This window comes from Rhodamnia argentea, chromosome 6 (assembly GCF_020921035.1).
Source record: "Rhodamnia argentea isolate NSW1041297 chromosome 6, ASM2092103v1, whole genome shotgun sequence".
NCBI classification, from domain to species: domain Eukaryota; kingdom Viridiplantae; phylum Streptophyta; class Magnoliopsida; order Myrtales; family Myrtaceae; genus Rhodamnia; species Rhodamnia argentea.
The window spans coordinates 19,549,261-19,576,011 of record NC_063155.1 but is presented as its reverse complement, the minus strand read 5'-3'; the positions used below and the strand labels follow the sequence as shown (position 1 = coordinate 19,576,011).

General features: G+C 39.9%; 3 protein-coding genes across 5 annotated transcripts; all 3 read right to left on the bottom strand.

The window, feature by feature from the left end:
- Positions 1-450: 450 nt before the first annotated feature.
- On the bottom strand, positions 451-3,910 carry LOC115734206. Its single transcript, XM_030664834.2, has 4 exons — positions 3,749-3,910; positions 2,616-3,024; positions 1,248-1,819; positions 451-1,205 (listed from the first exon to the last, which is right to left on the bottom strand). The coding sequence occupies exons 2-3, from the start codon at positions 2,994-2,996 to the stop codon at positions 1,274-1,276; spliced, it is 927 nt and encodes a 308-aa protein (XP_030520694.2). The 5' UTR covers positions 2,997-3,024; positions 3,749-3,910; the 3' UTR covers positions 451-1,205; positions 1,248-1,273.
- A 636-nt stretch (positions 3,911-4,546) lies between these two features.
- On the bottom strand, positions 4,547-7,773 carry LOC115734208 (OVARIAN TUMOR DOMAIN-containing deubiquitinating enzyme 7). Of its 2 annotated transcripts, none has more exons than XM_030664837.2 (5): positions 7,445-7,773; positions 7,160-7,308; positions 6,268-6,429; positions 5,440-5,555; positions 4,547-5,048 (listed from the first exon to the last, which is right to left on the bottom strand). In XM_030664837.2, exons 1-5 carry the CDS (start codon positions 7,671-7,673, stop codon positions 5,030-5,032), a joined length of 675 nt encoding a protein of 224 aa, XP_030520697.1. In that variant the 5' UTR covers positions 7,674-7,773; the 3' UTR covers positions 4,547-5,029. The 2 variants fall into 2 exon arrangements, with proteins under 2 accessions (XP_030520697.1, XP_030520698.1); XM_030664838.2 differs by having other exon boundaries at positions 7,160-7,359; positions 7,445-7,582.
- A 737-nt stretch (positions 7,774-8,510) lies between these two features.
- LOC115734248 (kinesin-like protein KIN-14U) lies at positions 8,511-12,638 on the bottom strand. 2 transcript variants are annotated; one of them, XM_048281479.1, is made up of 10 exons: positions 11,531-12,638; positions 11,342-11,425; positions 11,047-11,208; positions 10,845-10,951; positions 10,559-10,743; positions 10,311-10,478; positions 10,003-10,218; positions 9,818-9,855; positions 9,616-9,743; positions 8,511-9,495 (listed from the first exon to the last, which is right to left on the bottom strand). In XM_048281479.1, the coding sequence occupies exons 1-10, from the start codon at positions 11,754-11,756 to the stop codon at positions 8,890-8,892; spliced, it is 1,920 nt and encodes a 639-aa protein (XP_048137436.1). In that variant the 5' UTR covers positions 11,757-12,638; the 3' UTR covers positions 8,511-8,889. The 2 variants fall into 2 exon arrangements, with proteins under 2 accessions (XP_048137436.1, XP_030520776.1); XM_030664916.2 differs by having other exon boundaries at positions 10,311-10,475; positions 11,531-12,635.
- Positions 12,639-26,751: the final 14,113 nt, after the last annotated feature.

Sequence of the window (26,751 nt, the reverse complement as noted above, 5' to 3'; positions counted from 1 at the left end):
TATCAATCCTAATGTGGTTCTTCAGCCTTGCTCTTTTCCATTTGGAGAACAGTTAGCATGTCGTCTTTTCTGGTAGTTTTTTGTACCTGTCTCAAGCAATGTTATACGAGCACTTATAAGTGCACTACAGAGTGGTCCGGCTCTTTGAATGTTTCAAACATTTAGCTATTTCTTTAAGCCAAAGATAATAACTCTTTCCGAACTTTGCCACTAGAGCGCATTAATGTATACCTTGGATATTAGACAATGGCCTGTCTCTGCCTACTCTTAGACAACCAATCTCTTTTTCTCAAGTTCAACTCTACTGAGATTATACTGAATTCCTTTGAACTCTATCGCGATTATAATGAAATCCCTTTCGTGTGAGGTTGTTTAACTGGTTTCGTGTTAGTTCAAAACAACACAAGGCAGGAATCATAGTGTATGGAGGCAAATAGAACCACTTCCCACTAATATCGAAGAGTTCATCTATCAACTAGTGTAGCTTTGCTTCGTTCCTAAAGCTTACAAATATCGACACTCCAGGAACTTGCCAAGACATAATTTACGGTATTGCCATACGATTGTCCAAATCAGGGCTTCCAGGCTATTAGGGACTAGGGAGTGCATAATTCACAAAAACCAAAACATATGAATACAGATGTTTCCAGTGCATTGCGCCCGTGGCTATTGGAGATTTTTGCTTCCTTGATCATCTTCTCTGGACAATTTTGTTTTTAAGCAGTCTAGGGAGTTCAAAGAAGAACACTATAGTAACCTATTTCCCAACCTCTACAGTGCCGTATATATATGGGGGAATTTCTAATCTCTAGTCTCTATTCCCTGCAATCTTCAATAAGAAAAAGCCACAGTCCTTCCATGACATCCTCCTCCAAAGCTCTTCCACATGCCTCTGTCTGAGCTCCATACAAATCAGGGTCTCCTTCTGTATCCTGACTTGGCTATTACTCGAAAAACAAATCCTACGACGCATTTTCTCTCTCTCTTTGCTCCAGAATCAAAAGCAGTCGGTCACAATTCCCTCGGGATCTGTTGTTCCATCGAATCTTTATCACTGACATTATCCAGTACATGTACATGAACAAAAGCCTTTGTTTCGACCACTGACCAGAGTGTAGCTCAGAGGAAAATGCCAATCATTTGACTTGGAACAGATAGACCATTCTCTCCAGCCATAAGCAAGCAAGAATGTAATTAGTAGATTATACCCAGCTTTACTGTAAAAAAAAAAAAGAGAGAAAAGGAGTATCTCCAGCTTTGAATTTTCACTCAATTAAAAGAGTAACTTTGTCCAGAAGCCCAAAAATGGGAATGCAGCAATAAGAAGCCGCACCAGCAACGGAGTTTCCCTTACCCTTCCTATCCTACTAAACTTTCCTTTCTTTGATTGCTTCGACGGCACACATCTCTTTCGACTCCTTTCGCCCTTAGGAACCTCCCGTGTCCCTGCTTTCTCGTCTAGTTCATCCCATCCACCAAACCTCCGCCTACTTCCGCTGCCTGCCTTGCTATACGGACCATCTGTTGTCACCCAAGACTGATAAGCATTCCTCCCATCAGCAGAACCATTTTCTTGTTCCCCTCTGCTTTTTCGGCCTTCGCTTCTGGGATTCACAAATGGTTTTTTCTTGGTTTTAGCCCGGGGACGAGGTTTCCAGCTATCCCTCTCGCTCGACTCTCCCCACACTTTCTCAAATGCCAGGGAAAGCAAAGTCTGTCCCAATGGAACTGCTAAGGCCATAATGAACGCATTTGGACCCGTGCCTAGGAGCAATGATATGGCAATGGCCGGAAACATCCACCCAAAAGCTTGTAAAACCTGCATTCAGCAAAAATTTAGTTTCGATAGCAAACAACTCAAAGAAATCGACAAAATACACATGAGAACAGATGAAACTCACATATGAACATTCGGAAGAACAGAACAAGTGCACTATTTCAGCTAAAAGCAGCGCAGTGTGAGAATCACTCAAAGTTTGCTTGGATCCTTCATAAAGGAAGTATACTCATTGTAACTAACAATAACCATTACTATGATCCTGAGCCGACATTCCCTAGGTTGCCATTGAAACAAGCAGAGGCCTAGTTGTACTCTTAAAGGACTGCTTCATGTCAAGTTATTTCATTACAAAAATTCATGAAGTAAGAAGAAGACTCTGAAGTTTTCATTCAGTTCAATTGAGAGACGCAAAGATTGCAACAAAGAAAACAGAACGTGATGATCCACAGGCAATTCACGTGTCTCTTTCATCGAACTTGATTCACCAATCCTGCTCTTCTGAAAAGTAAGTGTTAGTTCAGAGCTTTTGATTCCTCCAGATTATCTTCTTTGAATACATAACAACACAACTTCTTCTTACCCTATGAACTTTCAGTCAAAACCACCTAGTAAGAATACAAGAAATTGCCTCACGTCCGATGAAGTTTCACTGAAGAGCACGAATGAACACGAAAGCAAAAAACCATCTGCCACAATCTCAAAATCAGTTCTTTCGGAAAGCACGCCAAATCAAAACGAACCACAAGCGAAGGAGAGCGATCAAACACTTACAAACGCAATAGACCAATGTAGTCACTCACGCAATCACAACCGAGAGTGGCCACAACGCAATTACCTTAAATCCCCAAAACTCCTCGTCCCCCTCGAACTCCAAGTCCTCGACTTCATCGTCGTACCCAGACCACCAAACCCTCTGCTTCCTCCCACCATTGAACCCGAAACCACCACCACCGTCGTCATCGCAATCGTCGTCGACCTCACTGTCGAGACCGAACGCGGAGCGTCCGCTGGGGATGGGCTCGGCATTGGAGTCCCATCGGGGAAGAGCATCGGGAGGAGAAGGAGGCCTGGCAGAACGGCGTCGCCAGTAGCGAAGGAGATTGGTGGAGTTGGAGTGCGACGGCGAAGAAGAAGCGAGGAAGGGAGTGGCGGTGGCGGGAGGTGGATGAAGAAGAAGATGGCTTCTCATTTGTTCAGTAGGACCGTGTAGCATCATGCTCGACAAGTTGCATTTGGATAATATTCTTCTCGTTTTTTTTTTTTTTTGGATTTTGATTTCGGCCAATTCTTACAACAAAATTGCTTTTTTCTGAAATAACAGGTAAGTTTTGACCACAAAAAAAAAATATTAATACCATGAAAAATTGTTAATTCACATATGACAAATTTACCTCAAATCATTTTTTTGACTACAAAAAATCCCAAATTGATACCATTGTGATAAATTTACCCAAAATTATTTTTTTTACCACAAAAAATCTTAAACTGGTATACATATGACAGATTTATCATACACTAATTTTTTTTTATCACGAAAAACTTCAAATTAGTATACTTATGACAAATTTACTCTCCATTAAATTGGGTTAATATCACGAAAATTTCATACTGATACACATATGACAAACAGAAAGTAAAAATCTTAAGCTAGTACACTCGTCAATTACCACATGTCATACAACTTAGCACTTTAACGGTTAGATTTAACGAAAGCTAACGGATAGTAAATTTGTCACAGATGCACCGGTTTGGGGTAAAATTATCACAACCGTATCGCTTTAGGGTTTTTTGTGGTTAAGAAAATAATTTATGGTAAATTTATCACATATATACCAATTTGGGTTTTTTTTGTGGTATTAACAAGAAAAAAAAGCAAAAGAAATAACACGTTACTTTGTTGACGATTCTCAAAGCTACACATAACAAGAAAAATAAAATGCAGAAAACTACAAAAGTTATTTTTATGACTTGTTAATAAGAGACCATAGCACTTTTTACAAAATTTGTATGTGTGTATATACACCGAGTTATTTAGAGAGAGCTTGTTTTGTGCCCGTAAATATTTTCTACCTGCCAACCTTTGTATATATTGTATTTTTATGGTCTAACTTTTCGAATTTTTTGAAATTAATCATGTATGATATAGTTGCATAACCAATCCTTCATCCCGTTAAAAATCATCCAACTTTTTGCTCATATGCCAAAACTCTATTAGCATTTAAGAGATCTCATCATGGCGTGGTGAAAGCTTAATGGTATATATTGACATTTCCCGTATAAGAGATTATGAATAAAGATTTGCTCATGGTCATAATTTTCTATGGATCCATCCCTCTTTCACCTATTACAGTAGACGCAAAGATGATGAGAAGAAAAATGAGCGACAAAGCTTCGCAATATGGGAGAAGATAGATTCAGGAGCAAGAGAGCTTCACCATCTTGGAGAGTCTCCAATGGAGATATGGCTTGGGAGCTGGATAGTTTCCAACTGAGAAGATGGATTTGGGAGCGAGAGAACGAACGGTGAATTTGCTTCTCGATCTGTAATAGCATAGGGTATTTTAACATGTTTCGGTTTGGAACCGAACCGTTCATGAAACCCAATTATTCACTTAATACCCGAGCATGAAAAATTCTCGACCCGTCAAGACCCAAAATAAGCGGGTTCAGCTCGAGTCGGATCGGGCTTTTTTGACAGCCCTACGTTGAGACTCCACACGGTTGATCAAAGTCTGCTTTGAGAGATTTCAGCTCGATATGCATATTTGTCAATAAATAGAGCGATAATGCTGAAATAGAACATCATGTGAAACCAGTTCAGTCCAAAAGCTGAAATACAGCCATGTCAATTATTCAGGACTTGGAAAGAACATTCCATTGTGGTCATGAATAAAACTAGCAAAGCAAATCGCCTCAACCTCGACATGGTTACTCAGCTAAGCGCATCCAGACTCTTGCCTCAAAAAGAGCTATGGAGGGGAAACAAACAAATTGGTGCATTGGTTCTACACGATGCCGATTGACTCAACCATGATCTAATTGATGTGGACTTGTTCTTTAGTACATGCAGCATGTTAGTGTGGCCATACACCTTCTCAGTTTGTTAGAACCCAGGCCCCTAAATTACCAAGCTTTTTCCCAGATTGCAGAATCAGCATAAGTTAATCCCAACAAAATAGGCAGCAAGAAACTCTGAGAATCCTAAAAATTGAGGACAGGGTGAAAATACTCTTTAGTTCTTGAATTTCTTCAATCCTTTCCACAACACCTACACTCAAATACATCATGGTGATGGATATAGATTGTTAAACCAAACTTCCAATTCTTCTTATCCAAGTATGACACACCAAAAGAAAAAAACCAATTTTCAGTAAGGTGAGCAGCAATATCTGGGTAACTCGAAATTTACGTCCGAGTAGCTCAAACTTCAGTAGTATGATACAACTTAAAGTGAACTTAGACAGTTTTCCATGTAATAGCACCAATTTTGGCAGGAAAACAGATTTTAGTATATAAATCTAACACGTGGTAACTCCGAGCAAACTTAACTGTGCAAGTCAGAGTGCATTCACGAAATCAAAATTTCAGTGAGTTATGTGAAAATATAGCCATTCAAGACAAATAAACCGAGTGCAATCCTACTTTAAATTCGAAATTACCTTTTGTATCTCTTCTTAGAACCACATGGGCACATTGCATTCCGGCTTATCTGTCCACTCTTAGCCAGATTAGACCTAGCTATATCTAATGGTGTTGACCCCATTAGTTTTTGAACCTGCAATACAGAACCCACAGTCATGCCATTTCTCAGAAACCCTGCTTAAGGTAAACAGCCAAAGTAAAAAAGGAAGGAAAGAGTCCGTATAATTCAAATGAAAAAAGGTAGCGAAAATTTTTGCAGCAGAATATCCCCTCCTTTTTTTCCACTTAAAAATCAATAGATACACGCGAATAGTAGACTATGTTGGCTCGAAAGATCTGTCATTGTTTAAGTTGCCCCCCAAAAAAGTTTAAAAGGTATAACTATAAAGATGGTGCAATCATGAAAATTTGTATTACTTACAAAAACAAATATTCTCGATGTGGAACTCATTAATCCTCTCTCTCCATGATGAATCAGTTCAAGGCATACCCACTGAGTTTTCTTGTTGTTTGCAAAAAAAAAACCGATAGAATATCCACGAATATTAGGTGAAGCCCTCTCAAAACACTCACAATTGCGGGGATACAGACTAAATGAGCCCATAGTACCCAATTCGAAATAACCAACCTCTAGAACCAGAGAATTCTGGTTATTTGTTTGCCATCATATACGTGATAACTGACCTCCAAAGCTCACCTCAAAGTTCAAGTTTTCTACAGTTTCAGTGTAAAAAAGACAGTCCAAATCGTAAGCATAGCAGTACTTCTCAGTAAGCAGGGGCAGGTAGTGATCAGGCATATAAGGTCTGACGATAACAGATGTTGAGGGACAGAAAATCATTTACCTCAGCAAGGCTCTTCGGTACTGGTTTTCCTTCTTCCTTCATCTGGATCAGCTTCTTTTCTGCTTCCTTTGCCCAAGTGAATTTTGCAAGTGCATTCTCTACATCGGCTATTGTGCAGTTGCAATTCTTTGCTGCTTCTTGTTTTTGTTTAGTTTGGAGATGCTGAAAATCATCATCTAAGTCATATCAGGGGTGAGGTAGTAAGTGTTTGCATCTCATTGTATGTGAATTTTCTCGATGTGTTGATTATTTCTTTAACAGAAAAAAGAAAAGGTTGTGATAGGGGAATGCGATCAAAGAATCTGTATGTAGGGTAACGTATGACAAACATGAAAGTCTACGTAGCATGGAAAAAACATGGCAAATCTTGAACGGCGTTGGAACTCCGCATATGGGATCCATGTTAGTCATTCCAGGATTGCACAATACGACGCATTTTTCTCAAATGGTCTTAAATTCTCAAATGGTCATACACTATAAACTCAGTTTCACAATACGAAGCATTTTTCCGCACACAAACCATACTGTACAGATGGTTATCTACATTAACACATAAAGAAAGACGCAGTTTGTAGTAACCACTCTCACCTTTTCTTCCTAAAACTGAACGAGAAACTACATAGACGGACAAGTACATAAGCCTGAAACTCCAAAATAGACAAATCAACCATTCACAAATTTCATTTCTCACCAGCTCCTCACGCTTTTCTGATCTTTCTTCCCCTCTCTAACTACTGCCAAGAACATGATTTGCCCAGATATCATCTTCTCACAAGTAAGAGTGTATCCTTTCATTGCTACATATAAGTATCCATGTATGTAAATTTCGGCTCTTTAGAGCATCCATTAATTCAAGTACTAAAAAAAAAAAAAAATGGTGACCAAGACCAACCTCTCCAGAAGGGTCCAAACCTCCTAGATACCGGAGAATCGCTTCCTGCTTCTTGAAAGCATCCACAAATGTCGCTTCACTGCTTCGCCCGACCATGTAATTCTTGAAGGTTCCCAACCTCGTCGCATCCTTCATCTTGTCGGCAAACCCTTCAAAAAACTCCCACCGTCACCACCATTGCCACGACGACTATCGAAACACTAGCAATGAAAAAAAAAAAAGGCCTCTCAAAACTCAACCGAATTCAAATGCGCAAATAAGGCCTGCCATGGCGAAGGACCTTACGAAGAAGCGTGAACGATTCGGCGGTGGCCTCGGCTTCTTCTGGAGAAGTCTTCTTCCCGGTGAAGACTCCTTTGATCTTGTCCATCCATGAATCCTGAAGCCGCGCCGTGGAGGAGATCGAGCGCGACTGCGGCAGAGTCGAGAGATGCCCATCGTGATGGCTGGAACTGGAGAGAGAGAAGGAAGGAGATCTCCCGTAGAGCGCTCTTACACTTCGCAACGAACGCATGGTCCTCTCTGCGTTTCTCTCTCTCTCTCTCTATAGGTTTAAGCTTTGGGGTTTTTCTGTGAGAAAACAGACGACGGCGAATTACCCGAAATCCCCAAGGTTGAAGATGCTACCAGGCTTAGCTAATCTCTACTTGTATCAGCTAAATTAAGGGTTAGTAACACAAAATCTGAAATCGATACATTTGTAATAAAATTATCATAAATTATTTTTTCTATCATAACAAAATTTAAATTGATATATCGATGATAAATTTATCCCAAATTAATATACTGATGATAAATTTACTCTCCGTTAATTTCCGTAAAATTTAATATCAGGAAAAACACAAATTAATGCACATGTGACAAGCAAATAGCAAAAACCCTTAACTAAGTACATCCGTCAAGTGTTACGTGTGCTCTAACTTATTAATTTAATGGTAAAATTTAACAGAAATTAATGGAGAATAAATTTATCACAAGGGTATCAGTTTCGAATGAATTTATCATAGATGTATTATTTTAAGATTTTTCATGATAAGAAAATAATTTAATGTAAATTTTATTATAGCTATAGCAGTTCGAGATTTTTACTGTAAAAAAATAATTTAAAATAAATTTGTCATAAGTATACTAGTTTGAAGATTTTTGCGGTATTAACCTCTGAACCCAGCATTTTCTTTTCTTGAAGAGTGGGGCCTAGTGTGTGCACGTGGCAACCAATTAGTGGAGTAATGTCAATATTTACCCGCCACTGCTCAAGCTCCGAAATTTTTTTAGTTTGCAAACACGAACTCAAGGAGAGACTCCGAGAGACAGATCAAAGAAGCCAGTGGCCAAGTTCAGCTCACATCTGTGCAGTTAAAATCACATCTCACATTGAACTCGGCAAATGAACGTTTCCATACATTTTTTTGACAGTGTCATGACAGTACAAGCCCGAACCACGTCGAGCGGCTAAACGGGTTAGAAAGATGAGAGACCACGATTGCTCCGCCGGTCTCACATCTGAAACGGCACGGTCTCGAGGATCACATGAACAAATAATGAAGCGATCCCCACTCCTTATCTAAGCGAAACAACACTTATATGTAAATGCTCACTCCTATAGACACCTCTCACACTACACACTAGTAAGTATGAACTAGTAAAAACACACACGTACACACACCGAGATCACCAAGAAGCCTACACAGATCACCCCCAAACGATCAGCAACCGCAATGCTGGTTGCTTCAGATCAGATTCGACATCCTCCTTCTGTGACGGGCAAGTGTGGCTCTCACGTTCGGGTCTGAAGAAGTCACCATCTTGCTTCGCAGCAAGGAAGTGGGTTTGGAATCCGAGCCAATGCATTTAGGACTCTCGGTCGGGAGACCCTTTGGTTCTGCGTACCGCGATTTTTTGGTTGACTTTTCCAACATTGCTTTCAAGTGCGGATCTGAATAGCCGAATGACTGAGAATGTGAAAACTGGATCGAGCTTCTCGTCGCCGATCTCCAGCTTTTTGTTCTCCCAACAATGTCTCTTTCTGAAGCGCTTTGCCTCTGGCGGCTCGCCACCGTCGAGGTCATGAACCGAGGCAGAGAATTGGATATTGTTGGCTTAATGACTTTAACAGATGTCGGCGGAGTTCCAAGCACTTCCTCTAAATCCTTGGGGCTCGTGGTTTTCTCGACATCTTCAACAAGATCGTATGTGGATGAGAAGAGCTTTTTGTTCTCACTTAGAAGAAATTCGGCTTTGAGCAACTGATCTGTGACGATCTGAGACTCTTTCTCGGCTTCTTTCATATGCTTTTCAAGATCTGCCAACTTTTTCTCCCTCAGCTTCTTCAAGTCCTACACAAAAGCGCTTCATTTCAGCACGCCTAATGCTTATCTTGCATTCACCGGCGAGGATGTTTATGAAGATATGGAATCCTCGCCAATGTGGGGCAAGATGTATTCAGATGACCGTACCTCGGGTATTTCTCTAATGGACTCGACTGCTCTTGCTCTCGTGGCGAAACTCAAGGAACAAACAGTCTCGGCAACATCTTCTTCACAAGGACTAACATGGGCAAGCATCAAGACCTTCGACCCATCGCCTGCAGTGATTCCTCTATTTAGCATAGGTGATTCGATAGATTCATAATTTTGAAGAATCTACTTAAACGCTTACCTAGAGAATCCTTGAGGATTTGTGTCAACTTGCTATTCCTGCATGCGAAGAGAACGAGATAAAGAAGTTGGAAACACATTCACAGGGAGGAAGGAACCGAACCATTCAATACAGTACCAGAGATTTTGACGGTTAGATCAATTTATGGCGACGAGAAGTTAAAATATGCACCATGTCAAACTTACCTGTAAGGCACATGACCTCTCTTCCTCCTGAGAGCTGCAATAACATCACCTAAAGCCGAAAGGGACAGATTTATGGCCCGTCCCTCGTCAAGTGTTTGTCCAATGGCTCCTGTTTTCAGCAACCTCTCACTCCCTCCAAGATCGACCATCCACAGCTTGCTCGATTCTGTTTTGGCATCAGAATCCCATTTGCGGACGATGGAAATTCTTGTTAAGCTAGATACATAAAGCTAAACAGGTAATGTGAGCTTCCAAAAATAAGTAATCATACACAATTTTGGTAAGCTTGGGTTAGAAGTCGAACCCACCAGTGTGATCTGCTAGAAGTCTCATTCACATTAGTCCACGAAGTAGATCGAGACCGTCTGCCCTTGTTGTACCACCACTTTGCCTTCCCCAAATCGGGGATTTGAACTTCCATGAGGCCCTCGACTTCAACCAGACCCTTCAGATCCGTCTGAATGCTGAGGTTACTGTTGTGGACATAATTACAGTGATCAATCCTCATGGTTATCTAACTGCTCTGAATTGCTCGAGAAGTTCGTGATATAATTACCAGCGAGCTGAAGTTTCATACGCCCTGCAGATCGGTTTTGGAGCTAGCAGATCTCTTAGATTCCCCATGTATACCTCCAACATGCTCATGGAAAATGTTAGAGAAGATGATTTGTCCCTAGAGGCATGGCTGAAAAGCTTCTCGAGAGCTCGAGGGACAATTCCCGGCTTATCATTTACTCCGTCCTGAAGAAGATACCAATGTTCCTCATTTACTTCTGTTTTCTTTTAACAGTGGAGTTACTGAATAGTTGCGATTGCTGAAACAAGAAATTTAGGTCGCTGACCATTGTGTACGTCTTGCCAGTACCGGTTTGTCCATAAGCTAACACGCACACGTTGTGCCCATCGAGCGCAGATGTGAGAATCGGTTCTACCTCCGCGAAAATGTCTTCTGCAGAGTTTTTAAGCAGGATAGATCTCTTACAGAAGAACCGAAATAAAAGAAGACTCCATACAAGAAACAAGCCTCTGACAGACAACACTAACCTTGGCTAGATTCTTGCTGGAACAGCTTATCAAACTCGAATTCCTTGGCCCCTCCAGACAATTTCACCACCATTTTATCCAAACCGGTCGAAATGGGATTTATGTTCTTTCTTCTGTTTCTCGGAAGGAATGGCCGGACACGACAAAACACTCGAATACTTCCTGAAAAATCGCATTTTTTTATCGATTGAGTTTTCAATCTCAAAAGATTTTTTGTCAAACAGACATATTGGCATAGCATTTATTCAAGAGAAGCAGTAATAGAAAAATGCAATGAAGCACCAAAAGTCATCACCTTTAATATCTATTATGTTATTCAACGCCTCTCTCCGCTTCTCATCCAACAATTTCTGCTTCTGCCGCAATTGCAGAATCTCTCCTACACAATCAAGTTCAGGACACAAAGCCTTCAGTTCATTAAGACCGACCCTTTAGTAAATTGTGCACAATCAAAATGAAAAGGTTTACAATAGCATCACAATACCTTCAAGATTCGAGATCGTTTGCTCGAGCTCGTGCTTTTCATGCTCCGGGACGACGGTGACATCTGTGTATCCATGGATCAGAGGTGGCGAATCGGACGATTCAGTAGCTGGCGGATACCCATCTAAGGAATCCGAGTTTAGTCCCATTGGGGGTGGTTTCAAGGGCGGTCTCAAATCATCCACAGGCAGAGACGCATGCTCTTCTTTCCCACTAGAGATGAGCATTCTTCAGTCAATTAAAGTAGGAGACTGACTGAGCAAGTCACCACTGTATACGTAAGGAATACTTCTTTAGAGAAGAAAAAAATAACAAAATTAGGACTTGGAAACATTAAAAAGGGAGTCTTACAATGGATCTAAATGAGTTTAAAGTCTAAATCGATGTGATTGGAGATAAAACCAAGTGCATTTAATACAAGAAAGGACAGAGAGATCTTGAAGTCTACTTGTTTCTGAAAACAGTGCAGACACGCTGAAAGACGATAAATGAGCTATGAGATCTGTTCATCCTTACCAAGAATTGAAGGTCATCATATAACAGAAGCAATCAGAGCTGACCCATTTCAAGAAACTACAACATTCACACCCATTAGAGTAAAAAATGAAACAAAAAATAGAAAAGAAAAGCTAAAAGGCAAAAGTCACTGATGAAGTACGATTCAAGCTAGTCCACACTGCAAATTTCAAGTGTTTCTCAGAAAGGGAAGTTTTTTCCACAGAAACCCAGTTTGAGAAAGTGGAGGAGAAGCTGAGATCAGGCTCAGATTTAGGCTGTAAAATGGCTAAAAAAAATTTGCGGAAGAAGCTGGAGACCCGAGAAGTCAAACGAACAGAGCTCTGTTTTCAAGAAGCCCCAGAAAATAGCACAGAAGCCAGAGGCGCCTAGATGGGGGCTTAAACGAAGTGGGTTGCGAGTCACTTTCAATGATTGAGCAACTGTTAAATGCTCGGATTAAGAGGCCGGACTGCGATGTACGGCAGCAATTCAGGGTCACTGAGACAAGAGAAGGGCCGAATAAACAGAACCACGAATGCTTTTGAAAGGGAGGAAATGAACTTAAGAATCTTTTGGCTGGTCCAGATCTAAAGGACTTCACACAACTGTAATAAAAGTCCGCTTTCTGCAGACGGCAGGAGCGTGAGGATCTGAGGGGCAAAAGTGGTATTTAATGCGGAGAGATGGACTTTCTTCATCTTCTCCAGGAATGGTTGAACATGCTCGAGAACACCTTTTTTCTAAAATGCTCATCCGATAGGTTTGATCGATAAGGGATGTTTCAACTATATAGTACCTTATTAAATTTTTTTTCAATTTATTGCTTTAACAAGTGTCTTTAGAGTCGTCGTTAACCAAGTTCATTTTGTGTTGATCTATCTGTTCCTTCATCAAATGAGAAATTAGGTCCGTCGACGAGCATACGGTTATTAATGTGACACACACTTAATCGTGGAATAGCGAAATTTTCTTAAGATATAAAAACGAAATTAGTGAATACAGAATTTCAGAATATCGATGCATTATCAAGAAACAAAAGCTAATACCTTGAAGGTTCAAAAAAATATATATATTATCCAGTTACCTAATGAAAAGCACTTGTTAATAGTCGTTCGTAATAAATATGTTTTATTTAACACGGCCGATGATGATCGATATGGTGTGATTTATTTGTTGGAGGAAAAACAATTGCACTCGGATAAGCATATACCATTGCCATATTTACGTAATACTCATAAAATACTGTCTTCTTCACGTACGTATTTGCGACTTTGATAACATTGATCCCCTAAGTAAATTTGTATAGCGAACTGTAAACTGAGCGAAAATCCATACGCATTGGTATTTGGCCTGTACTTTGAAAAGGGCAAATGATAGTTTTACTTTTACCCATCTTATGAAATTTCCCTTGTTTAAATTGGTCAGTCAGCTCCTTTTTTATTTGGACCCAAAAAAAAATTCCTTTTATATCAAGATAAACAAAAATAAATTGAAAAGAAAAATAACTTTTTTTTTCGTTTGTAGCTCTTTTCCCATACATTTGGCTCTGATTTTACTGTGCCTAGTGAGTGCCATTTGGGCCCGTGGGCCCGGAACCGGCCCATTGACCGGGCCCACGGTTCCGGAAACGTGGGAACCGGCCCGGAACCGGCGGTTCCGGAAGCGTGGGAACCGGCCCGGAACCGCCGGTTCCGGGCCGGTTCCGAAAAAAAAAAAAGGGTGGGCCGGGGCGAGAGAGCCGTTGGGCTCTCCCCCGGGCCTCCTCCCCCCGCGGGCGGCTTTGGGCCGTTGCTTTGTGCAACGGCCAATTTGGCCGTTGCTTTTCATTTTTTTAAAAAAAAAATGATTCTTGCCTATAAATACATATGCTTCCCCTTTCATTTTTGTCACAAATTCTCCGAACAATCTCTCGAATTCTCTCTGAAATCCTCTCAAATCGCTCAAATTCTCCCAATTCTTTCAATCCCAATCAATTCTCTCAAAAAATGGCAAGTGGAAGCAGAAATGCCGACAAGGGCAAGATGGCTATGGGAGATTCCGACTATCCCTTTCATGAATACGATCCTCGTGAGTATGCAAGTTGGGAAGACGACGACGATAATATCAACTATGTCCCGATTCCGAACGTCGAGCACATCCCAATACAAGAAAGTCTTCATCCTCCCACTGGTGTCGAAGAAACGTCAACGGCAAATGAGCCGGAACGGAAGGGCCGAGATAATACATCGGACTTGTGGCTACACTTCGACAAGGTACGTGATGAAGTCGAAGGTAAGTATAATGTAAAATGTAAATATTGTTCGCAAACTTATAAATTCACGAAAGGAGACGGCTACGGAACATTCCGTCGGCATTTGACGAAAAAACATCCAACGCAAGCGGGGATCGACAATACGCAACAACAAATTTCCGGGTACGCCACTTCTAAGCCTCATCCTTTATTTCGTTTCACCGAAGCACTTTATAAACAAACATTAGGTGAATATGTTGCCCTTGATCATGCTCCGTTTAATACTGGTGAAAATTTTAATATGAAATATTTGATAAATACTTGCGTTGGTTCCCATAGCGCCAACTATTTCAAAAAATACTCTTAAACGCGAAGTTTTTCATCTTTATAAAAAAGGAAAAAAATCTTTAGCAAAATTTTTTGCGGAATTCAATGGACGTGTGCATATAGGTAGCGATATTTGGAGTGATCCTTGGCAAATTCATTGTTATATGGGTGTCACGTGTCATTGGATAGATGACAATTGGATAATTCAAAAAAGACTTATTGCATTCCGAGTTTTTGATGAAAGCCATTCGGCTCATAATATTTATAGAATAATTAGGCAAGTTTTAGAAGAATATAATTTAATAAATAAAGTATTTTCAATTGGTTTTGATAATGCCGCCGCAAATACCGCTTCTATTCCCGAATTAGAAAATATTTGCAAACCCACTTTTGGCGGACAATTTTTTCACATTAGATGTGCTTGTCATGTTTTAAATTTATGTGTACAAAATGGTTTACGAACTCTTGACACTTCTCTCGCCCCAATAAAAAGTGCAATTAAATTTTTATGGAGTCGTCCCCAATGTATGAAATCATGGGGAAAATTTTGTAAACAAAATGGGAGAAGGCCAAGAAGATTTCCAAAAGATATTCCGACTCGTTGGAATTCTACGTACGAGTTGCTTCGGCAAACTTTTGAATATAAAGATTTATTATGTATGTTTATTTCACAAAATATTCCCGAAATTACTTTACTTCCTCAACATTGGGACGTTTGCAAGAAAATTTTAGATATTTTGAAAATTTTTAATGATGCTACTAAGACTTTATCTGGTATTTATTATCCTACAACGCATTTATTTTTAATAGAGTGTGTTAATATTAGTAGTGTTTTTAGTGAATATGAAAAAGATACCGAATTAGGTCAAACTATTTTAGTAATGCGAAAAAAATGGTTGCATTATTATTTGCAAATTCCTCTTGTCTATTTAGTTGGTATTGTTTTTTATCCACGTATTAAATTAGACGGTTTACAAGATTATTTGAATGTGTGTTATCATGATTGTTTACATTTGGATGATTCAATAGATATTTTAAATATATTAGGACATGTTAAAGAATCTATAGTAGCATTATATGGAGAATTTTGTAGTAGATATGGTTTAAGTGATTACGGATCTTTACAATCTCTTGCCTCACGTAGCGAAGGTGGTAGTTCACTTAGTAGAGGGTATAATATGCTTAAAAGTAGGCAAAAAAAAAAAAAAAGGGGCAACAGGTAATATTTCTGAATTAGAAAAATATTTAACCACTCAATTTGAGTTTCGTGATGCAGAACATAGTACAGATTTCGAAATCCTGAAGTGGTGGAAGAGTCACCAAATCGAGTATCCAGTTCTCGCCCTCATCGCTCGTCAAATATTAGCAACCCCTTCTTCAACGGTTGCGGTTGAACAAGCATTTAGTTCGGAGGATTAATTTTGGACTCTCGCCGTTCAAGATTAAGCCCGGACTCTGTGGAAGCTCAAGCTTGTGTCGGCGATTGGACGAGGGCGAAATATCGACACCAAGAGTTAGATCGTGAACACGAATTTTTTAGCGATGATGTTGGAGATACCACCGCCACGGGTACCACAACGGGTAGCGACGATTGACGATGAGGTAAGTTGGGGTTCTCAAAGGTAAAAAGAACTACATGGGCTTTGATTCTTCTATCCCCAAGAAGATATGTAGGTCGCTTAATGATAATTCATTAAGTTCAAGCCCATTCCTTCTTTTTTTTTTCCCATATTTTATTACAATGTACAATTTAATTGTATTTTATAATTTATAATTTATTATATTTATTTTATTATTTATTATTTTAAAAATTATTATTAAAAATGAATCGGAATGAACCGGCGGTTCCGAAGCGGAACCGGAACCGGCCCGGAACCGCCATTTTTCACGGCCGGTTCCGGTTCCACCTTTTCGTGGAACCGGAACCGCCGGTTCCCGAACCGGAACCGGCCGCGTCTAACTGTGCCCCTTTCGCTATCATTTGTTTTGTCTCACGACACAAGTTCACGTCTTTCCAAGTGTAGCAGCATTGGCCCACCAAGTGATTTGTCATGATTGACGTGCCTTACTAGTTTCATAGAACAAAATCAATGGACTTGCATTGAATAATCAAAGCCATTGTAACATTCTGTCTGAATTTACAATGCTCCTTTTGACCAACGGGACAGCCATAACTAATGAATTTTACTTGACGTTAATATCACGAAAATTTTTGAATCAGTACGTATATAATAAATTCATTTCAAATTAATTTTTGGATTATCGAAAATCTCAAAATAGTACACACTTGATAAATTTATTCTCCATCAAATTTTGTTAAATTGATATTGGGTCATACATGGTTGTTGACGTGACAAGTCCACATGAAAAGAATTAATGCCACGAAAATCCCAAATTGGTAGATATGTGATAAATTTAACTCAAACTAGTACACTTATGATAAATTTATAAAAAATTAGTACATTTATGACAAATTTATCTCAAACTAATTTTAAGGTCACAAAAAATCGCAAATTGATGTACGCGTGACACATTTAACATTTGTTAACGTTCGTTAAATTTAGCAAGAACTCTAGATCATCTTCCTCTTTATCAAGTCATTCATTATCGTTTTTGTTTAAGGTTATGAAAATTGCGAACACCAATTAGCGAGAACTCTTTGGTGACACTTTTAGTAACTCTAGTAGTACTTTGACAAAATAGCTCGACCAAGCACCACTATGGCTTAATCACCGCCTATTATGGCATATCGTGTAAGAAAATTAACGATGGATTAAGCCCTTGCATCTTTTACTTGAACTTTCATCAATACCCCTATTCAATGTGAGCATAAGTAGTGTCTTTTCACATGTCATAAGCAGTAATTGTAGAATTTCGAACCCCATTCAAAAGAGGATATTGAACATTTGTGGTAACAACTTTTTCTTGACAAATCTAAGTAGATGAATGAATATGTGCAATCAAGTTTATTTTTCAAATTTTTTCTAACATCGCCTCTATATCTGAACTTTTTTTTTTATAATTAACCACGAAATTTTACCAAGAACAAAAAGGCTTTACCAGTAAAGTAAAATCAACGCATCCATTCATCATAGGCAGCATCCTAAGGTAAAAAACAAAAAACCCTAGCGACAAATAGCGCTTATTCGGATCCGGGCGAGGCTAACCTTGCTAGTAGCCGATGAGGTTGCTCCGGCCAGTTCTCGATCCGGTAACCAAGTAGAGGAAGAAGGAGAAGAAAAAAAATTGAAAAAAAATTGAAATATTATTGAAATTGCTCCGGTCGACCAAAATTGATTGAATTGATGAACAATTTAGGACTGAATTGGCCAAAAAGAAAAGTTTATGATTGAATTGGCATAATTGCAATAGGTGGTAACTTTCCCTTGTTAGATAGGATCCCATATCGTTTGATTGAGGTTCAATTGAGTTTTTGTACATGTGATACTTCTCTATGGTTTAAACTCGGTTGGACATTAGCTAGGTGTCAGCCTTGATTGTTCCAAGTTTGTGGCTTCGCATTCGTCAATTTCAAGTGCGGTTGTCAATCCAATTTGCATGTGCGAGGGGATGTTAAACTACGTCACTTGTTCATGATGTCTACAAATGTCGAGGTCCTATGTACGAGCAAATCTCTCAACCAAAAAATTTAAGCTTTTGGCAAAAAAAATGTGTGTGCCTTCTATAATTGTGTTGATTAATGAAACACGACTAATTACCCTTTGTCAATTATAACCCTAAAATCATGACAGACCATAAAATCATTGTTGTGCCTTTAACAAAGCATGGGTAGCCATACATCACCACGCTCCTCCAAAATTTCATGACCTCTCTCCGTTCATCCCATAACCACTTGCCACGTGTTTTCTCTATAATTTGCACGCATGTAAATTTTTGTTATTATTTTTTGTGAAAACACAAAATTACCCACTTTTTTTGTTCTTGTCCAAATGATGCATCTCTCACTCAAAACCTGCTTTTTGCACTTTAAGTTTAGCTATAAAAAAAAATTGAATTACGTCAAGCTGTCACTTCGTGTTATAACACGTGGTATTTGAACATTTCGACTCGATTAATCTACATAGATGTTGCGCAAGAATCTTCATTCATGAGTAGCGAATAAGATTTCATCCATAGGAAGGTCGGCATGGCCCCTAAAATTATCGAGTGAAAGAGACTGCGATTCAAACGCGCGTTGCAACTTCTTTTAGAAATATTGAGCTATTTCCCTAACCCTACATTGTATTTTCTTTATTGGATAAAGGAAAAATGGTAGTTTGGTCCTCTAGACGAGGTCTAAGATGCCGATGAAAGATGGTCCAAAAGTTTCATGCTCTCCTTATTTTTCGGTAATCGGTCGTTGATTACTTTAACCACGGGCATTCTCGGACCCAAAAAAACAAAAAGGTGGAGTGGAAGCAACATGTTGGTATCTGCCTTTGTCGCGGTTGGTCTCATTTCATGTTCTGCCACGTCATGTGTGGCCTTCGCCCGTCAGCCCATGTCGATGACGTGGCGGAACTCGATTGGTTCTAAGGCTTTTCTAACCGATTTTTGAAATGGGAGTGAAGGCTTGACATTAACGGTAAAAAGCTGTCACAGTTGGTGAATGGTGGGTAAAGAACGACGACTTATGGGAAGGCCATGATTCGGACGATAAGTGATGTCATAACAGTTGTAGACATTACATGAGCACTTTTGAGGTTAAGATACAAACCCATGATGATTACTGTGTTAATTATAAAGCAGCATTAATCTTATCAGCTCCTGTATGAAAAAAAAAATTATAGTATATGTCCACCGTGTAAAGATTGTTAAAGGTTACTAATTATGTTGTACGAAGCAAGCGATCGAATAATAAAATAAACAGAACAAAAAAATAAACTGGACACCCGATTTACGTGTTTGGTTTTAGAGACTTACGTCTATGGAAAGAGCAACAACGAATTCCACAATTAATCAGACGATACAACGGAGATTACAAACCACACTCGAATTACTCAAACATTTTCAGTGTTTTCCAACCACAATAACATCAAATAACCAACAAGTGTTAAGGCATGTAATTCCTTATAAAATAATCTCTCAATCTCAAAAAGGAATTCATAAATCTTACTCACAAGATTTAATTAACTTCAAACACTAGGGATGTCATTTATTAATAGAAACTCCTTTTTGATACAATTTTCAAAGAAGATCCGCTTCTTATTTATGGGCAAGTGTTGGATCTAAAATAGAAAACATTGTCCAACTAGGAAATCATCAATTAACAAACCTATTCAAACTAGGAAACCTACTTGACCAAAAAAAAAAAAAAAACTAGGAAACCTTCTCTTTCTGGACTCAAATTCAAGACATGCTTTCAACAAATTATACCATACGGGCATGGTATAAAAGCCTCGAAGGTTTTCTAGATTATGTCTCGACTTAATTTTCTAAACTTGAATTAGGAAACTTTTCTTTCCGGACTCAAATTCAAGACATACTTTCAACAAATTATACCATACGTGCATGGTATAAAAGCCTTGAAGTTTTTCTAGATTATGTCTCGACTTAATTTCCTAAACTTGACCTTCCTAGGTGATTTTATTTTTTACAAACTTTAGCCGTATAGTTCACGTTTCGGGACCGTCAATCGCGATGTGACAAGAGCCAAGGTTCTTTAATGGCCTATGGAAAAAAGCGGTATGAATAGTCGACATTTTGGATCGTTCGGTCAGGAATGGTTTTGCTATCTCCACCATTCATGTCACATTTGTGTCGCACGTCCTATGTTAGGGGACATAGATGTGATTCTTCTACGGACGGTGTCCGCGAGATGAGTCCTTGACGCATATTGCAAGGAATAGGTTTCCCGTTAGATGCTCCAACAAACTCGTTTTCCTCGTCGAGCTACAATAGTTTGATTCATCTCGGGATCGGATTAGTAGTTAAGGAACGGACATTGGATCAATAGATGCGTTAATGAGCGCACGACCCTATCGCATTCCTCATGTTACCCGCCATAACAACCTCATTAGTTAGGTTTTGGCTCGTGTTTGTTACGTGATTCATAATGCCAGGATGCATTCCTATTAATCCAATCAATTTCACTCCCTAAAGTGTGAGGGTCTCTTGTGGACATAAGCTTCTTTCTCATAGCTCTTGCTCAATGAAGCATTGACAATAGGTATAAGTCCATAAACTTTGGCCCAATGTGTTAACTGGTTCCCCGAACTTTTAAGTCATTCAATGGAATTCTTAAACTTTAGCTCAATGTGTAATGTGGTATCTAAACTTTTGATTTATTTGATATGGTCCTGGAATTTTTTACATGTTCAATGTAGTCTCCGAACTATATGAAAATATTCAATATCGTCATTCATTTAATTCAAGTCTAGGGACAATACTAAATATTTTCAAATAATTCAGAGACTACATTAAACATGAATCACAATTTTAGGGACCACATTACGGATCGGGCTAGAATTTAGAGACCACATTGAACGGATTAAAAATTCAAGGGCCACGGTACGTATTGAGTTAAAGTTCGTGGATCATTTGTGTCACTTTCTCTTGACAAATACCTTGCAATGTGCCAGAAGAGGGAGTCCCCTTTGTTCTCTTACATCATCTTTGCTAATGGAGGTCGCCCTCCACACATGGACTTGTTGGGGAATCTGATCTTAATCTCCTCTTTTGCAAAGATGCCATTTCTATGGACATGATCAAAATAAGAACCAAAGTCAGCATCTCCGACTAGTGCCGCACCATAGCTTTTCAATAAAGAAAAGCATAAGATCCTCCCGTGCTTCACGTTCATGTTATTTTATAAAGCAAAATACTTGTAATGACCGTGCTTTCCAATTACAAAGCTGCACCGTTAAATCTCAGCAACAAATTGCAAAGATGAAAAAAGAATTTAAAAGTCAAAAGTGCGGCCCTCCTCTTAGGACGTGCTTGTTTCACAGAAAATCAAAGATTTGAAAAAATTTATCCAAAAAATAAACTATTATATCACTCGTAAAAATGAATGAATGTAAGATACTTTCATCACCCACGAAAATAGTTATGCATAAATTATTATCGATAATGAAAATATTTTTCGTTGACTAATTTTTCTAAAAAATACAAGCGTTTATTTTTTAGAAAATATTTTTCAAACATTTAATTTTCTGTGAAACAAACACACCATTATTTGTGATTAGAATTTCACCGTTATGTTATCATTCCTTGCTCCACTGTCATGCTGGCCGCTCTTTTTCATGAATTAGGTGAATCTCATTCCATCACTTTCGCACTCTAACGAAAAAGCAACTTGATTAGCTACGAATCTTTCATGTTTTCCCCCCTTATATAAGTCCGAGTTTCCCTGAACATTTTTCAACAAGGAAGGGTTGTGAAGAAACATTCTTATCGTTTCTTCATAAATCAAAGTCCTTCCTCATCAAGTTCATTACTCGAGAAGCGATCATGGCGAGGTACGTCGATTCCGGCTATGGGACGCCGTACGGACGCACGGCTACTCCGCCGACGTATGATGGCTACGACAGGAGCTACGGCTCTTACTCTGCCAAAGGAGGAGTCGTCGGCGACACTCGGCGAGTTCCTCAAGGTCCGGTCGGCAATAACTACCAGCGTGATGAATTTGATGAGTATGCCAGAAAGTCCTACCTGAGCCCGGCCGCCACCCCCGGCTACAGCTCTTCGGGGCAATTGTACCGGCCTGGCGAGTATGGTGACTACAGTGGCAACAAGGATTGGCGGAAGCCAGGCAGGGACAAATACCGGGGCGAGAAGGACGAGTTCAATTACAAGAGAGAGATCCCTGCAGTCGTCCCCACCGTCGTCGAGGGCTACGTCGAGTCGAGGCCCGGTCGTGGGACCGGATCGCTGTCGAAGCCAACCAATGACATCGGCGCGGCAGTCGAGATGTTGCAGGACACCGTGACGCATTCCTCGGCCTCGGGCGGTTACCCTCCTATGCACCAGGCCGGTTCAAGGTACACTGAGTCGTCCTCGACGGTGTATTATTACCCAGAGATAATGCCTCACACCATGGACCCAGCGAAGAGATATGGACACATCAATTTGGGGTCTCGGAGGCCTGCAGGAGCCGAAGCTGGGAGGAATTATTACTGATTGAAGTCAGTTTCTAAAGACATGTCTGCTAATACGCCTAAGCTATTGCTATTTCATCATCTTATATGTTGGATTCGCCTGTTTGGAACTGAGTTCAAGTACGAAGAATTATACATAGCATGTACCGATCATCGTTTCGGTGTTGACATATGTGTTGAATGACGTATCCTATATCGAAGGATTGCTATATAAGATAAATAATTTCCTGTCTCTCGTTCAAGTTAGTAAGGAGGTCATGTCTTTGTTTCTGTTTCTTAATCCATTGCAGTACTAGGATTTATTGCATTTTGCGGGGTGAAATGTGGATTTCCTAGTAAGCCGTTACCAGCATGCCACAGATAATAGATGCATCCATTCCAGGCGAGTTTCGACAACAATGCTCTGGAACAGTTATCCATTGAAATTCAACATGCCAACCTCCAGGAATTCTTGGTTGAGCAGAGCAATGCCAAACCTCAGAATTGAATACACACTCAAAGAACAAATGAGCTCGAGATTCAATAACCCGCTTGCATATAATACTTACGGAAGAGACCGGTGATGTAGACCAGCATCGGTCGTGTCCAAAGTTGGAGTGCCATTAAGATAGTCATCCAGGAAATTAGAGCAAACTAGGCGCATTTGGAGAGGACCAGATTAGCCTATGCCAGTCAACTTTGTTGCAGCAGTTCTTTACAGGATTCCAAGCAACAGAAGAGTCCGACAATCCAGGTTTCGAGGCGGTGCAAATAACTCTGCTATCAATTGGCGGAATTCGGTGCCAAGGTACCGCATAAGGTAACTTGAATAGGCACCAATTCATCTTAGCGAGCATTAGGCTGGGACTACCGTTTCCAGGATAGTTACAGCTACTTTAGGATAAAGAGGAAGGACAGGATCCTAGAGAACTCGCCTGGGATAAGCAGTTAATGGCAAGGAACTTAGAATTGTTCGGTACCCTGCCAAAAAACCTGTTCCAGGATCGGAAAAAAATCTGGTTTTTTTCTCTCTTACTAGAGTCCTTCAACAATAACTCTCTTTCCGATACTGTCCTCACATGCCTTCGTGAATACGACTTTCGGCAGAGTACCAAGCAATTCGAGATCATTACGGAAGACGGTCAATCGAAAGGGAAAGGGACGTGAGGATGAAACTTGGCCGCACAAGAAAATGAAATGAAGACCCGACGCACAGTATGTCATCCCTTTCCAGAACCAAAAGCGAAACAACTCCTGATTCACCGGTCCTGAAATAGATGAGACCTTCCAGGTTCATCCAAGGTTTGTCATTCATTAATTATTTTCGAGCTTTTTCGCTCGAATTTGTATCTTAGCATATCACCCTCGAAAGAAATCTCCTTCATCTATTTCGCTCCTTTCTCATGATCTAGGACCATAGATGGCGGTACTTGTTCGCATTAACCATGCTCATTAAATACCAGATTGGCAACAACACTACCAGAAGCAATAGCCAAAGCCATCTCTTTACCAGGTGAGATCAACTGTTAAATACAAGATTTCTCAGGAAGACAAATTCCACTCAAACGCTAATCACAGATCGATCTTTATCGCATCACTCCACTAATTTATGATGCAAGGATCATAATCAAAAGAGCATTGTGCCCTTTTATGGTAATCAACGTGACCGAATTACTACAAGATGTACTTCTTTACTAATGAATGATTCTCTCCCACTAGGAGCAAAGATGAAAAGGAATACCCAATATATGCATCCGGTGACCGGGCGTTGCTGAAATTTTTAATTTTTTTCCCTCATCTTTCCTTCCTCATCTATTTCACATTTCCTTTCATTTTAATTACTTTTTCTAACATTTAAAAAAAATCAAAAATTTTATTTTTTATTCTTTGTCTTTTTCTTTTTGTTTCCTTTTCCCTTCTTCTTCGGTTGGTCACCGACCGCGAGCGACCGATCCTTGCTCAAGGCCGATGAGCTCGACCAAGCTGGCCTGTAATGACGCGTCGCCAACCTTGTTCAAGGCGGAGCCTCGCCTCGCTCGCAACTTAATAGTTAGCCCCTAGACGGGGCCGAAGATCGATTAATTTCTTGTCTTTTGAATTTGGATGGCCAAAATATTTTAATATAGCCCTTCTCTGTTCTTACGACAATTTATACTACAGTGAAAAGGGTTAAATGGACATTATGGAAGGCGCCAATGCATATGTTTTCCAAAATAACCACAAATTGTGCTTCATTGTTAACGAAATTTCAAGCGCTTTTTGAAATTCAATATCGACAGATCGCACATTAAAGAAAAACAGGAGGAAACTGTTGCCGGCTTTGTTTGTCGTAACGGCTGCTGGCCATGTGGTTGCCGGCTTTGCAGAGAGAGAGAGAGAGAGAGAGAGAGAGAGAGAGAAAGTCTAGCTGCTTGCCCCAGAGGAGACGCTCATGTCCTTGGAGGACACAAACATGAGAAGTAACCTGCGGTTAGTGTGGTGTTGGGCCCCGACCCGAGCCCATGGGAGATGTGGCCGATTGTTGAAGGTTGTAGGGAAAGGCTGGCCCGGTTAAGCTTCTTCTGTTCTGGTCCACGGTCCACGCGAGACAAATTAAGTGGCAAACTAGATCGCAAAAGGCCCGTCGTAGAAACGCCCTTCCACCGAACTGGATTGGATTTTGAATTCACAGTCCAAATTAAATCCGATTTTTCATATCGAACGGTGGAATTTTCCAGGTCATTTTCAGATTTCAATCGAACATCGAAAAATATTGTCATTTTCAGAGTTCACGACAATCGGAACATCAGCACAGGTGTTGGTCATCGTCATAATCTTCGGTCCTCTGGTGGACGAAAAAATTTTGGAACCTTCTAACAAAGGGAGGACCGGGAACAAAGCAGGATCTACACTATGTCTAGATAGTGTGTTTGTAGATGTACTGAATTTTGACATGTCGGGACTTTTTTGCAACATCTTGAGACATATGTGTTTCGCATATTGGGTCAAGTCAGGTCGAGAGCACTTTCATTTGGATTCAGACGTGCCCGACCCGATCCGACCTCTTGACACCCCTAGTCGGAAGTTAAGTCTAACCCTCGAACGTAAGAAAAGAAATAAGCCGAAAGGTTTGCATAACTTTGCAAATCTCGAAAGAAGTCGAGGTCTCGATAAATCTGGCATTTCTCATAGGGGGAGGGCCCCCCTCGACCGCCCTCTATTCCTGCTACCTAGGATGCATTTTTAGACATTGTATCTTCTATCCAGGATTCGGTATTGTCTCCTTTCGATGTCTCGTTCGTCGCCGGACGGATGCAAAGTGGGTCAGTATGGGCTATGGCTTGCCCTCCAGCAATATTGAAATGTCCTTATCCTTGAGGCAAAGTATGAGCAAGAGTGAATTAATGACTATGAAAGTAGAGTTGTCCTAAAAAAATTTAGGTTTAAAAAGAAGCCAAACTTTCAAAAGATAATAAAACTTTTCTCACCAAAAATTTGAAAAAAAATAACAGACAATAAAGTTTAGTATTCTTTGGTTGCAGCAATGCTAATTATGCAATTCGGACCAATTCTTATTGCATTATAATAGTATTAGTAATAATAACAATAATTAGAATACATATCTTTTACAAAAGAAAAGAGGACTTGCTTATCGAAAGGGAAAGACATTTTCTTTGAAATTTAAACTTATTGTTTTCGCTCTGCGAAACACGGTTTTTCATAAATCAATTAACTTTATTTCGTCTGATCCTCGGATCGGAAGTCGAGAAAAATATCTTTTCGAAAGCACTTTTCTTTTGAATAAATGGAGCTTTCATTACTAGATCAGTTCCTGCATCCGTTCAAATCACTGATCCATGCGAAGAGCCGCCCCCCTCTCAACCACCCTCCTGGTCTGTCATCATCCCTCCCTCCTACACTTTTTCTAGGGTTCAATACTGGGTGGCGCATCATGAATGCTTCTTGTTCAGGAAGGACCAGTTTCTTGATCCTCTTTCATTCAGATCACTAGCCTACGTGAACAAAGGTGATAATAAGATGTAACTGGAATACCGAATCCGTCCACGGTCGAGATTTGTGGAGACAAACGTAGAGACATTCGTGCCGGGC

What these genes read in the sequence shown, in the direction of transcription:
- LOC115734206 (XM_030664834.2), bottom strand. Translation starts at nt 2,996, where the DNA reads ATGATGCTACACGGTCCTACTGAACAAATGAGAAGCCATCTTCTTCTT. An exon ending in AGGAGTTTTGGGGATTTAAG is followed by an intron (nt 1,820 to 2,615) that starts GTAATTGCGTTG and finishes TGCTGAATGCAG; the next exon opens with GTTTTACAAGCTTTTGGGTG.
- LOC115734208 (XM_030664837.2), bottom strand. Translation starts at nt 7,673, where the DNA reads ATGCGTTCGTTGCGAAGTGTAAGAGCGCTCTACGGGAGATCTCCTTCC. An exon ending in CGAATCGTTCACGCTTCTTC is followed by an intron (nt 7,309 to 7,444) that starts GTAAGGTCCTTC and finishes AGTTTTTTGAAG; the next exon opens with GGTTTGCCGACAAGATGAAG. An exon ending in TACCGAAGAGCCTTGCTGAG is followed by an intron (nt 5,556 to 6,267) that starts GTAAATGATTTT and finishes TCTGTATTGCAG; the next exon opens with GTTCAAAAACTAATGGGGTC.
- LOC115734248 (XM_048281479.1), bottom strand. Translation starts at nt 11,756, where the DNA reads ATGCTCATCTCTAGTGGGAAAGAAGAGCATGCGTCTCTGCCTGTGGAT. An exon ending in ACTTCTAGCAGATCACACTG is followed by an intron (nt 10,219 to 10,310) that starts GTGGGTTCGACT and finishes TTATGTATCTAG; the next exon opens with CTTAACAAGAATTTCCATCG. An exon ending in CCATTAGAGAAATACCCGAG is followed by an intron (nt 9,496 to 9,615) that starts GTACGGTCATCT and finishes GCTTTTGTGTAG; the next exon opens with GACTTGAAGAAGCTGAGGGA.